Source organism: Schistocerca cancellata, chromosome 2, assembly GCF_023864275.1.
Source record: "Schistocerca cancellata isolate TAMUIC-IGC-003103 chromosome 2, iqSchCanc2.1, whole genome shotgun sequence".
Lineage (NCBI taxonomy): Eukaryota > Metazoa > Arthropoda > Insecta > Orthoptera > Acrididae > Schistocerca > Schistocerca cancellata.
The window spans coordinates 256,926,756-256,940,699 of NC_064627.1; the positions used below are offsets into that span (position 1 = coordinate 256,926,756).

The 13,944-nt window shown below is 40.4% G+C and overlaps 1 protein-coding gene across 1 annotated transcript in view; it reads left to right on the forward strand.

Annotated features, from left to right (window-relative positions):
- Positions 1-3,240: 3,240 nt before the first annotated feature.
- LOC126161593 (hemolymph lipopolysaccharide-binding protein-like) overlaps positions 3,241-13,944 on the forward strand; it is a 38,113-nt gene continuing 27,409 nt past the window's right edge. The window contains exon 1 of the mRNA XM_049917540.1: positions 3,241-3,378. Coding sequence (XP_049773497.1) covers positions 3,273-3,378 — 106 coding nt within the window. The 5' untranslated portion in view covers positions 3,241-3,272. The remainder of the gene's footprint in view (positions 3,379-13,944) is intronic.

Here is a 13,944-nt window from a genome sequence, read left to right on the forward strand (position 1 = left end):
GCACACCGTTAGGCCGTTTTCCGCTCACGCCCCAACATCGTGCAGCCCGCCTCCAGTGGTGTCGCGACAGGCGTGAATGGAGGGACGAATGGAGACGTGTAGTCTTCAGCGATGAGAGTCGCTTCTGCCTTGGTGACAATGATGGTCGTATGCGTGTTTGGCGCCGTGCAGGTGAGCGCCACATTCAGGACTGCATACGACCGAGGCACACAGGGCCAACACCCGGCATCATGGTGTGGGGAGCGATCTCCTACACTGGCCGTACACCACTGGTGATCGTCGAGGGGACACTGAATAGTGCACGGTACATCCAAACCGTCATCGAACCCATCGTTCTACCATTCCTAGACCGGCAAGGGAACTTGCTGTTCCAACAGGACAATGCACGTCCGCATGTATCCCGTGCCACCCAACGTGCTCTAGAAGGTGTAAGTCAACTACCCTGGCCAGCAAGATCTCCGGATCTGTCCCCCATTGAGCATGTTTGGGACTGGATGAAGCGTCGTCTCACGCGGTCTGCACGTCCAGCACGAACGCTGGTCCAACTGAGGCGCCAGGTGGAAATGGCATGGCAAGCCGTTCCACAGGACTACATCCAGCATCTCTACGATCGTCTCCATGGGAGAATAGCAGCCTGCATTGCTGCGAAAGGTGGATATACACTGTACTAGTGCCGACATTGTGCATGCTCTGTTGCCTGTGTCTATGTGCCTGTGGTTCTGTCAGTGTGATCATGTGATGTATCTGACCCCAGGAATGTGTCAATAAAGTTTCCCCTTCCTGGGACAATGAATTCACGGTGTTCTTATTTCAATTTCCAGGAGTGTATTTTCTGTATCCCTGTGGCGTGATAACACGGGAGTGTAACATTAACATGAGCCTGAATAAAACGGCAAAAATATCGCTTTATGTTCAACCTCCCCCATCCCATAATTCGGCAACACAGCCAACTTTGAACAGCACTTTAGAAATGTATTTTCACAAATTTCTATAACAAATCAGAATGGTCATTGGTCTAGCACCTGAGAGTTAGGCAAGCCTTACGACACATCTTCGATGTGGTTTGCCTAACATTAGGCGCTAGAACAGCCGCCAGCTGGATTGGTGTCAAGAAAATCTGACACGTACGTTTCTAAAGTGCGAAACGAAACACCAAGGGTGTTGCCGTACAGGGTTCCGTTTTATTCAAGCAATTAGTAACTTTGCACACCCGCGTAATTACGTCGCAGGATGGCGGGAAACAGGAGATCAAAGAGTGTAAATACTCTTTGCTGCTTCGCGTCACGTTCAAACTTCATCGAATCGTTTTCAACGATCCATAGTGGTTCCAAAATTTTGCACGGTAGGAAAAATTTCGGCCGCTTTGTACTCCAAGGGGGTAAGATCGTGTTAAATGAGGATGTAGCCCCACTGAAACGTACGAGTGTGTCAATAATGTCAAAGGCTGTGAAGAACACCGTCCTCTTGCTCATCGCACGGTGGACTGCTGGTTTAATCCTTAAAATATCTAGGAATCAAAGCCCCAGACAAAGGGGTGTTATTATTGACGCCCTTTAAGAGACCCCTAGTGGATTTTTCGTATCGGTTCTGAGCGGCGATCTATCTGAATGCTTTCCTCGGACACCAATTAGAAACCGCGCGATTTCAGCGCTGCGTGTCTCGGTTCGATGACGACCTTCTCAAAATTTGACACGACTACAGTGGCGTTGGACAGAATTGTGATGAAATTTGGTGCCAATGTGAAATCATTAACTCACCTTACTGGTCACATGAACTTCTCAGCTGTGACCCTCTTTACATGTGTCGACTCCCTGCTGTTTGAAACTCCGCCGAGCCCGCAGCTGATGTCGCAGGGCATCGCGCACCTTCGAGGCAAATTTTAAAAATTCGTCGCAATGGGAGATAATTACGTGGATTCGAAAAAAAAGTGATATAAATTTGAGATATGAATATTGCTACAGATATGTCATTCACTATAACTAGTTGCGTGTTTCCGAATGTTAAGGAATGAGAAGGGTATATGTGCCGAAGGTTATTTTGCAGACCATACAAAGCAGCACTTCGGAAATGGAGTCCATTCATATTTAAAAAAAAAAGTAGTCTTATACTGCTATATCAGGATTTTTCTTCATTACGACATTTGCTTATCAGTATTTCATTTAATGTTACTGGATTTCCATGGTCTAGCTTGCGATTTAATTCTATCATGTCAATGAACCCACTTTAATCTAATGGTTGGAATGTATTAGTGTGGACTCGTGGAGAGAAAGTGTGTCTCTAAATGTTGTTGCTATTTAATGAGTTTTTGTTAAAACCATTTACACTAATCGTCAGTCGTTTCTTAATCATTCCATTGTTCAAAAATAGAAGAAAATTAATCAAAGTACCCATTAATGTCAAATCTATTAATTGCCATGTGTACCTACTCGCAATCTGGTTGAAACGATATAGTGCTTCCGAATCCAACACTCTGAAATTTATTACTGTTTTTACGTACTGTGTATCTTGGCCTCGTCATTCCTTAAAACATAACGAGAATTAGAAACTTACAGAATATGAATATCGACCAACAGTGCATTAACATATTCTCGTCATATTTTGAGCGGATAGTGAGGTCAAGATACAGTGCTACGTTTCACGTACAAATATACTGTTTGATAATATGCGGTAAATGCGCAACGATCTCTTTTCTGGCGGATTGTTCAGACTTCTTTGTTTTCTACTGTCTACTTCAACATCCGTAAGTGACAAACTGAGGAACTATTTGCATTTCAGAAGTGCGAGTGGAACGTTTTCATTGCACGAAAGGGAGAAAGTAACTAATGCATTTGTAGGCTAACGTGCAACAACGTAACTTAATGTAAACTACGTTGCGTGTAATAAATCTGCCGGTAAAAGTCAAAGAATGGACTCCAAGACATGTACGCCTACTTATGAATATGTGCACCATCAGCCAGTATCGCTTAGGTAACAGGAACGTAAACGGATGAATCCGCAGATGACAGCTCTACTCTGTTCTCATGTCTGAGGTAACAGTACTATGTTCACCAGGCCTGTACAAAACAGACAGCCTCTCGGGTTACAGCTGTAAATGTTAGGATTACGTATTTTTAGTAAGATTACTCCTCCAGGCTCTAAAAAAATTAAAGCAGTTGTGGACCAACAAAGAATCTCGTTTATCGTCCTTATCCGGGTCTGTGTTTGTATATACAGCGCTGTTTCTGTACTTTCCGTAGACGCAGCTGCTCCTTGAAAGGAAGTGGGACTGACCCATGGTGAGGTCACTACGATTACTCCAACTCTTCCAACTCTTCTGTACTGAGAGGGCCAGCAGTCGTTTCTGTTCTGAAGGAGACAGCGCCACCGATCTTCATCATCGTAAGTAAAAGTCAGCCTCGCGAAATGGCAGTACCGTTACATATTAAAACATTATCAAGCAATGAAACCGGGGGTATTGAGATGTTTGCTTCAATAGAATATGATAACAGTTTTCAGAATACATTCTAATTACAATATCGTCTTCTTCCATGTGACGTTCTGATCCTAATATCTTTCCCACTTTTACGCATCTTGATAACTTCATATATAAAAATTCCGCTTGCGTATGTTTGTGCTCGCAAAACTCGAAAGGTAATTAGTCGATTCACCTAAAATTTTAACACAATGTTGTGTTTGAATGCGTGTGTGTTTTTGTACACTTGCTTTTTGTATTAGTAAGTATGTAATGTATAAAGGGGAAACATTGTCACCAAAAGTATAGAAAAATTCTTGACCGCTTTACTCCATATTTTTACACGATACTCTAATGAACATATGAACATAGGTTATACTTTTTGTGCATATAATAAATACATATGTATTGAGTAGATAAAAGGTACTTTATTTGCGGATGAAACTACGCTTCGAACATGACTTGACGTGTTCTTCGTCTCAAAGCCACGTGATTTCTACACTTACGGAATCGGATAGGTACTCCAGTGTTGGCAGAATGTTGTAAATACTGAGGTAGAATATATTATTGATGTTTAGTATTTTATCCATCTTCAGCAACTGTAGTCGCATACATTGAAATAATGACTCCCAGTTGTATAAAAAAAAATTATTTCCTTAACACGCACTTAGAGCCCTTCTTGAGAAGATGACAACTCCCGCATGATTTACGAGTGTCAACAATAATATGCACGCAGCATATTTCTGAACCACTTGAACGCAGCTGTATGCTGTATGCATCATACTGTTGACACTTGTAAATAATGAGGTTGCTATAACCTTCTGGAGGAGGGCACTTAGTGCCTGTAACCGGTTAAGGAAACAAAATTTCTTTTATGCAACTCATTGCCGATTATTTCGTCATACATTACTGATGGCTTAAATCTCGATTATGTGTATTTGTTATGTCTGTTGCATAGAAAAACGCTACGAACTTATGCGACAACACAATATTACAGCATAAGAGCAATTAAAAAGACCTCAGGTTTGATGTGATGTTTATATCTATAAAAAATTAATTTATATTGCACAGCTTACGGAATATATTATATCTTCATTAACGCTTTCCACTACCGAGTACAGAAAAAATTCGTTTGACACAAAAAAAACTTTCAACATCATTCTAATGTATGCTGCACGGAAATGGCGAGAGCATCGCACAGCCGAGTTACTTTGACCAACTATCAAGCTTACGCTTGCAGGACCCAATTACTATCACAGTATTGCCCAGTGTTATAGGGCGATGCCACCTTTATCAAGTTACGGAATGTTACATGTAAGATTAATAACTTAGTAAGGTGAGCGACCCTGTAAGCATATACGCTGACCTTCGCTAATCCAACGTAACAATTATCCAACAAACTCGAGTGCAGGAACACCGCAAACGATTTTTGTAAATTTATTCTTTTGTCGATGTTCTCATAATAATTGTTTTGAGGATATCTTTTATTTTGATAGCTGCATTTGTGAATTTTCACTTTAGTCTCAATGAAAGACTTCAGACCCGATCTCAGATTTCTTTATGTTTTAAATACGATGTACAATAACGTAAATCCTGTGATCTACGAGATTTGCAGTGACATAGTCCATTGGGGGAGTAAGATGTTGTAGCTGTAGTAGTGTTATTGATCTTGATACAATTTGTACTACGGTATTGTACAAGACATGTTATTAAAGTTACAAAACAAAAAGTAATTTACATGAACGTCATTAACGGTCTACTTTCACAAGATTGGTACACTTAGCTGTCCGTGACCTTATAGGGAAATTATCCCATTATTTGTCTGAAGTAATTTTGCAAATCGCGTAAAGCTAGAATCAGAAAGTTCCGGTGGTATTAGAGTCTCCATACACGCGAACACGAGACCCATCCGCTTGAAACATAGCAAGCTAGAAACAGAAAGTTCCGGTGGTGTTAGAGCCTCCATAGACCCGAACACGAGACCCATCCGCTTGAAACATAGCAAAATTCTTCGGTTTGTCCCGGGTGAACAACAGTGTCTCGCATATACATTACTGCAAAAAAGTCTTTTCGTAACGTAAGTAGCTAATGTTAGACTCTACATTCGTTTCTTATCAATAGTCACCGCACTCGACGTATAGAATTTATTTCTCAACTCCAATCACTGCACACAACATACACACATTATATCAGCTGTCAACATGTCTATAATGATGATGTTGATTTCTCCTTTTGATGTTGATCTTTACAAAGCTTAGCTTCCCATTTGCTTGCCTGAAAAAGTGAATCTGCATTCCTCCATAACGAAAGAGATATTTATCTCAGAAAGAGAACTAGGCATTAGTATTATCAGCGCTACATGTAGGGATTTTCAGATAACATCTAGTACATTAGCAACTTATTATATTAATAGCGTACTACATTAATGACAATAGGCCTACCACATGCGATTTTTGAGAATGATTTCTGAACCAGCGAAACGGGATAATGGTCTGTGTTTGACATCACACTCGTAAATTTAGCTTTGTGTCCCGTTAGATGGTATTTTCTCTAATAAACTTGCATGCGGTACTAAATTTCCAGTTGTATGAAAGTGTATAAACAGCGATTAAACATAACCATGATTCTTATAATACTATGGTACTATATGTAAAGGAACCTACGAGAACACGGCCACTGCCACTACCGAATTTCCAAGCAACTTCTGAAGAAACGGCGATCAAAGTTTTCGACGTGATTTAGACGATTTTTACGACATAAAAACTTCAGCTGTATTGGTGGCGCAGTGGATACCGCCACGGTCTCTCAGTTTTGCGGCCTGCTTTCTCAACCGAATTATGTTTCTATTTGCCTTATTCTTTTTTTTTTTGTTTTTACTTTTTTATTTATTTACCTATGTCTGGAGAATGATATTAAACAAATGTTTCTATCAAGTTAGGGGATAAAAGGACGTCATATTAATCGTAAAATTACACCTACGTTTTGCGATAAATACCATACATACATTTATTATTTGTTTCCTGTACGTATGGTATTTTCAGAGTTGTAATCTTTTTAAATTTTCATATTCTTATATTTCAGCCTTATATCAGGTCTTATATTAACACCTGTAGCTCTGCTTTATTCTTCTCTTTGTTCTTGAGGACTATTTGGTGCATTATTGTGGATGATACCGATCGCAGAAACACCCGACACACAGAAATTCGAACCTGTCGACCATCGTACGACGGCAGGTTTGACAGAATAATATTTTTTGGTAGGAATCTCACTTGGGAAGGAAGATTTCACATAATTGACAATGATTTGGCAACCAACAATGCATACCAGATAACTTTATCGAAAACTGGCGCTTACAATTAATTAAGAATGAATTAAGGCTTACAATACACAACAGGAATTTCGCCGAAAAAATTTTCAAATAATTTTCTCATCCATTATTGGTCCTTTTTTAAAATATTATTAGTAGACGCCTAAGTGCAACGTTCTACACTCCTAGATACATTTACAGAACTGATATTGGAAATTAAATGGTACGAACATTAATTACTGCTACTTTATGAAAAAATATTCAACTACAAATCACCAAATTTCGGTTTGTTTTACTGCTGTCCTGTTTGGGTCACATACCGTATGTGCTTACGCAACCGAAATTCATGTGAACAACATATTCTAACATAATACGAGCAGCAAAGAAAAAGAAGGAAAATTAAGGTTTAACGTAACGTCGACGACGTTGTTATTTGATTTAAGAGATAGACGGTGAAGCAAATTCGGCCGTGTCTCTTAAGTAAACCATTGGTTTTAGGTAAATCTGGATATCTGGACGTGGTACTGAAGTCCGGCGTCTTACGAGTGCACCTCTCCACGCGGCAACAATACCTCCAATTATTTAAAAAAAAGTGTATCTATCGTATATTTTGTGCCAGAGTAGCAAATCTGCATGAGAAAGATGGAATGACATAAATATTTTGCAGATATTGACAGCTGTGGTCAAGGGGTAGAGTGTCTGACTAGCAATAAAATGTCCTGCTTCCTCATCACTGCTTACATTCTGTATAGAAATCGTGACCATGGGCAGCCCTGTGAAAGAGGGCGGAGGAGTAGACAGAGTTTAAGGGCCTTGTCTTGCCCATGGGGTGGGAAATGTCCCTAACAGGCGGGAGAATTAGCTATGCTCAGCGACATAAGGAGGCAGGACGCTATGGAAAACATTGCATTAAAGACATATTCGGTGAGGTGCCAAAACACATGGAGTAGCGAAGTGCACACATACAGATGGTGGTACTATCGAGTACACAAGGTAAAAAAGGGCAGTGCATTGGCAGAGCTGTCATTTGTAAGCAGGTGATTCATGCGAAAAGCCTTCCGATGTGATTATGGCCGTACGTCGAGAATTAAGACTTTGAACGCGCAGTGGTATTTGGAGTTAGATGAATGGGACATTCCATTTCGCATATCGTTAAGGAATTCAGTATTCCAAGACCTACAGCGTCAAGAGTGTGCCAAGAATACCAAATTTCAGGCATTAGCCCTCACCTCCATGCCCGAGGCAGGATTCGAACCTGCGACCGTAGCGGTCACGTGGTTCCAGACTGTAGCGCCTAGAACCGCTCTGCCACACCGGCTGGCTTTATGGCACAGAATTGCGCTTAAAATACTGCGAAGGTATAAGCGGTGAACACCAGTTCGAAAGAAGAAGCTTCAAACTCTCTTCTAGCAATTCAGATTGGTGTTTCCGTTATTTCCTTATACAAAGAAGTGTTAATACCAGCATTGTCCCTTTGGAAAGGTGCGGACAAATTGCTGCTGCCTTATACGCATTGTTTACTTGAGTTCCGCTTAAATGAACCTAGCATCACTCGATCCTGATACCCCAATCTGCTTACCCAGAGTAATCATAGCAATGTCGACGCATTTTCCCTAACGCGTAAGCGAAGAGGGGGGGGCGGGGGGGGGGGGGACGCTACGCTTTGCCCACGACCAAAAAAACCCAAAGAACCCAAATTTCATGAAATGTGTTTCTATAAGTAGGATACAGAACCTGAAAATCTCATTTAGTACAGTGATAACAACACCACTCAGTTTTCCCAGTGTTTCACCGAATGGTGGGACACATTTTGACAACCACAAAAAATTTAAAAAACTATTAATTTCGTTAATTGTCGTTGATTTCATTTGCAGCATACTTTTTAATGTTGTGTACGGTGTGTTCGCCCCGTTCTGTGCTTCTAGGTCTTGTAGAGAGGAGTGAATACATAATACTTTTAATATGAATCCATTTCCGGAAACGTACCGTTTCCGGTTAATAGAGGTTTCAGTTGAGATGTGTCACGCGTCCACGGCTGCTGAGTGATAGAGAAATGTCTCAGAGTTGCTTGTGGTGGTATGCAATAGTGTAGACAGGATAACGCGTACTACGTCAGACGATCATCTGATGTCTGCGTACAGAATTTAATTTACGAGACTCTGTAGAGGCAGAGGAAGATCTGCTAGAATGAGTTCTGGCCAATGCACTAGAAACTGATGACACGTGGTTCCTGTTCAAAATATTATTTACTCACTCCCCTTCACAATTACCTAGAACTTTGTAACGGAAATTTCCCAACATCCTGCAGACGTCTAAGAAGGCTCCGGAAGTATGAGTATGAAATATCTTGTGGAAAGTCACATTCTCTACTGATACTCAAATTTTTGGGTTGCGTTTACTGAAAAAAAATTTAGCGAACCGATAAAAGAAATCATTAAAATTAATAAATATTTCGGTTTGCTGTCGATTCTGATAAAAACAACACTACCACTGAACTATTCATAGTAACTCACTCTCTGCCCCTCTTTCCTACTCATAACGAATCCTACTCTCGTTATACCATTTTCTGCTACTGGTGATATTACCCTGCAGTCATCTTATCAGAAATACTTGTCTTCTTTCCATTTCACTTCAGTGACTCCTACTTCATCTAGATTGAGCCTTTGCATTTCCCTTCTCAAATATTCTGGCTTTCCTACCACGTTCAAGATTCTGACATTCCACGCCCAGACTCGTAGAATCTTATCCTTTCGTTGGTTATTCAATTTTTTTTCTGAAGGTCATCTCCCTATTGCCAGTCCTCTATGGGGCACTACTCCGCAATCTTTTGCCAATGGAGATATCCTCACGACAGTTTTTTTAATTACAGGCCACATGTCCTGTGGATACACGTTCCGTGTCTTTAATGCCGTGGTTTCCATTGCCTTCTGCATCCTCATGTCGTTGATCGTTGTTGATTCTTCCTCCTTTAGCGGCAGTTTCTCACCCCAAGGACCAGAGAGTGTCCTGAACCTCTGTCCACTCCTCCGCCCTCTTTGACAAAACGAGGGTCATGTCGTATGTCGGAAGCCTTCGGCCGCCAGTGCTGATTATTAATCGAAAAGTAAACACTAGTAGGTTTCGAACCCGGGATCAAGGACATTTTGATAACTAATCAAACATGCTACCCCCAGACCACGGGTGACTATCCGCATGAGTTTTAACCCACTCTTCAACACTACTGAATTGTGATCTGAATGTATATCCGCTTCAGAGTACGCCTTACAGTCCAGTATATGGTTTCGAAATCTCAGCCTGACCCCGATGTTATCTGACTGAAATCCTCCTGTATCTACCGTCCTTTCCCAAATATACTTCCTCCGCTTGCGACTCTTGAACAGAGTATTCGCTATTACTAACTGAAACTTATCGCAGAACGCAATTAGTCTTCCTCCTCTCTCATTCCTAGTACCAAATCCGTATTCTCCAGTAATCCTTTCTTCTACTTCTTCCCCCACAACCGCATTGCAATTCCCCATGACTATTAGATATTAATCTGCAGTTACGTACTGAATTACCCATTCAGTATCGTCGTATACATTCTCTAACTCATCTTCGGCTTGCACTGTCAGCATGGGTTGGGTTGGGTTGTTTGGGGGAAGAGACAAAACAGCGAGGTCATCGGTCTCATCGGATTAGGTAAGAACGGGGAGGAAAGTCTGCCGTACCCTTTCAAAGGATCCGTCCCGGAATTTGCATGGAGCGATTTAGGGAAATCACGTAAAATCCGAATCAGGATGGCCGGACGCGGGATTGAACCGTGGTCCTCTCGAATGCAAGCTGTCAACATGTATACCTGAAATATCGTTTTTGATATTGGTTAGCTGTCGATTCTGATTAGAACAACCCTATCACTGAACTCTCACTCTCTGCTCCATATTCCTACTAATAACGAATCCTACTCACGTTATACAATTTCCTGGTGCTGTTGATATTGCCCTACACTAATCTGACCATAAATCCTCATCTTCTTTACATTTAAGTTTACCATTTCTTGACTGAGTCTTTGTATTTCTCTTTACAGTTTTTCTAGCGTCCCAATGTAATGGTACTTGAATTACGTAACCATTACGGCAGCTCACCTGAACCCCTCGATACCAGCAGTATTCTACTGTGTTTCTGTAAAGTAGTTAACATATTTATGAGACAACATTCAGATTTGATTTCATTAATGTAGAGATACTTTGATACATCGATATGTTTATGTTGCAATGATATTATTCTTATGTGTATTCTTTCTTTTGTCACTATGATCTATGACGTACTTGTAACTCTGATTTTTGGGCGCGTAAGCGATTATTAGTTAGTTAGTTAGAGAGTCGATCGTCATGTTGGAAAGACGCATAACGTAGTCAGCTTATAAAATGTGAACTTTTAACAGTGAGGAAGATGTTTTCAAGTATGTTTTGTATTGTGAAGTGATGTTTTGTGTGTTACGCGATATTGCAGCAAAAGCAATGAAAAGGAAGTGTAACTTAAATTCGGAGTGTTGATTATTTTTTACATCACCATTGTGCTAACTTTAAAAGGTTTAATCTTCAAGAATGGTTTGTGAAACATATCTATAAAACTTTTGAATGTCGCATACAAAAACCTAGGCCTCTTTGCATCCAAGCTTGAAATCATCACCACCTAGATTTTCGACGATTGAGCCATGATTTTACAACGAGACCAGCGTGGGAAACACGAAAATATGAGTGCCTAGTTTATTCATTATTACATGAAATGACTTTATTAACTGTGCTCTAATGACACCTGCCACATAATAACTTTGTTGTTGCCCGAAAATGCAGTATTTAGCAGCGTGAGCAACACCACAATCATTATTAAATTTTGACCTTTGTTGTGGTATGGTTGTTAGACCAACCACCTTAAAAATTATGACATTCTCCGCTCCGAATTGTTGTACATTATCCTTCGTCGGACTGTTCAATCTTTTGATCATGGTCACCTGCCACTGTGCAATCCTGTCCCAGAGATCCGAATGGGTGCTAGTCTGGAATCTTTTGCTAAGGGATAGATCATTGTGACAATTTTTTAAATCAGAGGCCACATGTCCTGTGGGTACATATTATGTGCCTTTAGTGCTGTGGTTTCCATTGCCTTCTGCATTCTCATGTTATGGATCATCCCTGTTCTTCTGACTTTAGAGGGCAGTTTCCCATCCCAAGAGCAAGAGAGCTCCTTGAATCTCTGTCAGCTCCTCTGCTCTCTTCGACATGGCCGATGGCAGATAAGGGTGTCTCCTGCCGCCACTGCTGGTGATGTTTATTCAAAATCTAAGGGGTTGCGGGGTTCAAAGCCAATATGTGAGAATGGCCTGACTATTGAAGTTCAGATTTATACAATCAAGCGACGTTGCCTCTTCAACATACAAAAAAAAGGTCATTGAAATTATATCAACAAAGACGTGTTATCAAGCGTCGAACGATACTCTCCTATAACGTAAAAGTTCTAAAATCACTTATAACATTTGGTTCCATACTGTTATATAAACTATTCTGACCTAATTGTAGGCTTTATAATTCGCATCTTAATTAATCTGTCCTATGGGTAGTGTTCTTTGTAGTGTGATTGTATGTCTTGACGCATAGGTGTGAATACAAGATATAATGTTTGATGTTATAAATAATTAAAAGAAAGTAGAAAAACGCCGATTCCTTGCATGAAAGGCTTATGTTTACTGATTTCAATACATTACCAAACTGTATGCCCAACAGTGAATATGATGCTTAAAAGTATTATTTTCTTTCTGATTTGTACGAAACACAGATTACATAACTTTATTGTGGCCCTTTAATCTACTTCCGGTACAGTCGTTTACTTACTCCAAACGGATACTACAAGAGACCACTAGAAAACACCGCCCTGTATGTGCAAATTACTACCGTGATAATACAAATATCACGAAACACGTTATTGGATATGACATATCTTTAACATTCGTCATCTCAAATTTATCATAATAAACAAAAATTAAAAAGCAGGTTACCTCCTGAAAATTTTGTTCTGGGCCATGAGTCAGATATCATATTCAGAAACCTTCGCCTCAATTATCAGACCATGAAAGATGCAGATGGCCACAATGTGATTTTATTTTAGTGATTACAAAATCAAACTGAAGAAACGTATTGGCTTGCCTTGGCAGCTCTTTTAGGCGATGCGGACGCTCAAGGAAAAGAGGCTGTATTTCACCTCCTGGAAGTCAGTATTCTCATCCAGAGTGAAGTATCCTCTATTACGAGAAAATCATGAGGCAGCTGTGTGTGTGTAGTTCGCTAGTCTGTTGGAATGAGTATGGCTTTGTGTGATTTTTAATATGCACGAACAGACGTTCGTCTCTGGGAACAACATGTAAATTTCACAGCTTTTCCAAATCCACATTAAACTTGTTGTCCCTTCGCTACCGACGAGAGAAAAGTGGGTGTAGGGTGGAAAGTCGCGGCAAGTTTAAAGGCTATCAGCAGTAACCGTTCTTACACCACAAATTTTTATTTGTTAATAAACCAGTGGTATGTATTTGTACTTGAGACGTTGAAAATACTTGTGCTGGACTGGAATTCTAAGAGAGATCTGTTCTTTCGCGGGTTTGACCGCTTCGGGGCGATACGGTTTCATATTTCGTGCTAACTCTTCGAGGTCTCCACCATTCGCAGGTGTCTAGCTTCGAATCCTGTTCCGGCACAAAAATTTCCATCATGTCATTTTATAGCTATAACTAACGGCACAAACTATCCTGGTTTCAAAAATTTCTTCGTGCGTTGTCAACAATCTCGATTGGTGCCGATTTTGACTCCCAGTCAGAGACGGAATTTTTGTCACGTAATCTCCAATTCGTACATGCAACGATGTTGCATGCTGAAAGGAAGCGTTATTTGACCTCTATTGGTGACTATAAAACAATGTCGACAGATGCAGGATTCAAATCCGGGTAAGCCGAAACTTCTATCTTCTCGTCGTTTCAGTTTCATTTATCTCTGTCATATTCGTTGAAGGATGTCGGTATCTATCATTTGATTCTGCTTATTTATTATTATTAATATTATTATTATTTAACAATCACATTATGTATTGGATTTCAATCACCGTCTAATAAATACCTTACGTCACGTCATTTCGATTTTGAAAACGTGTGTTACTTGTGGCT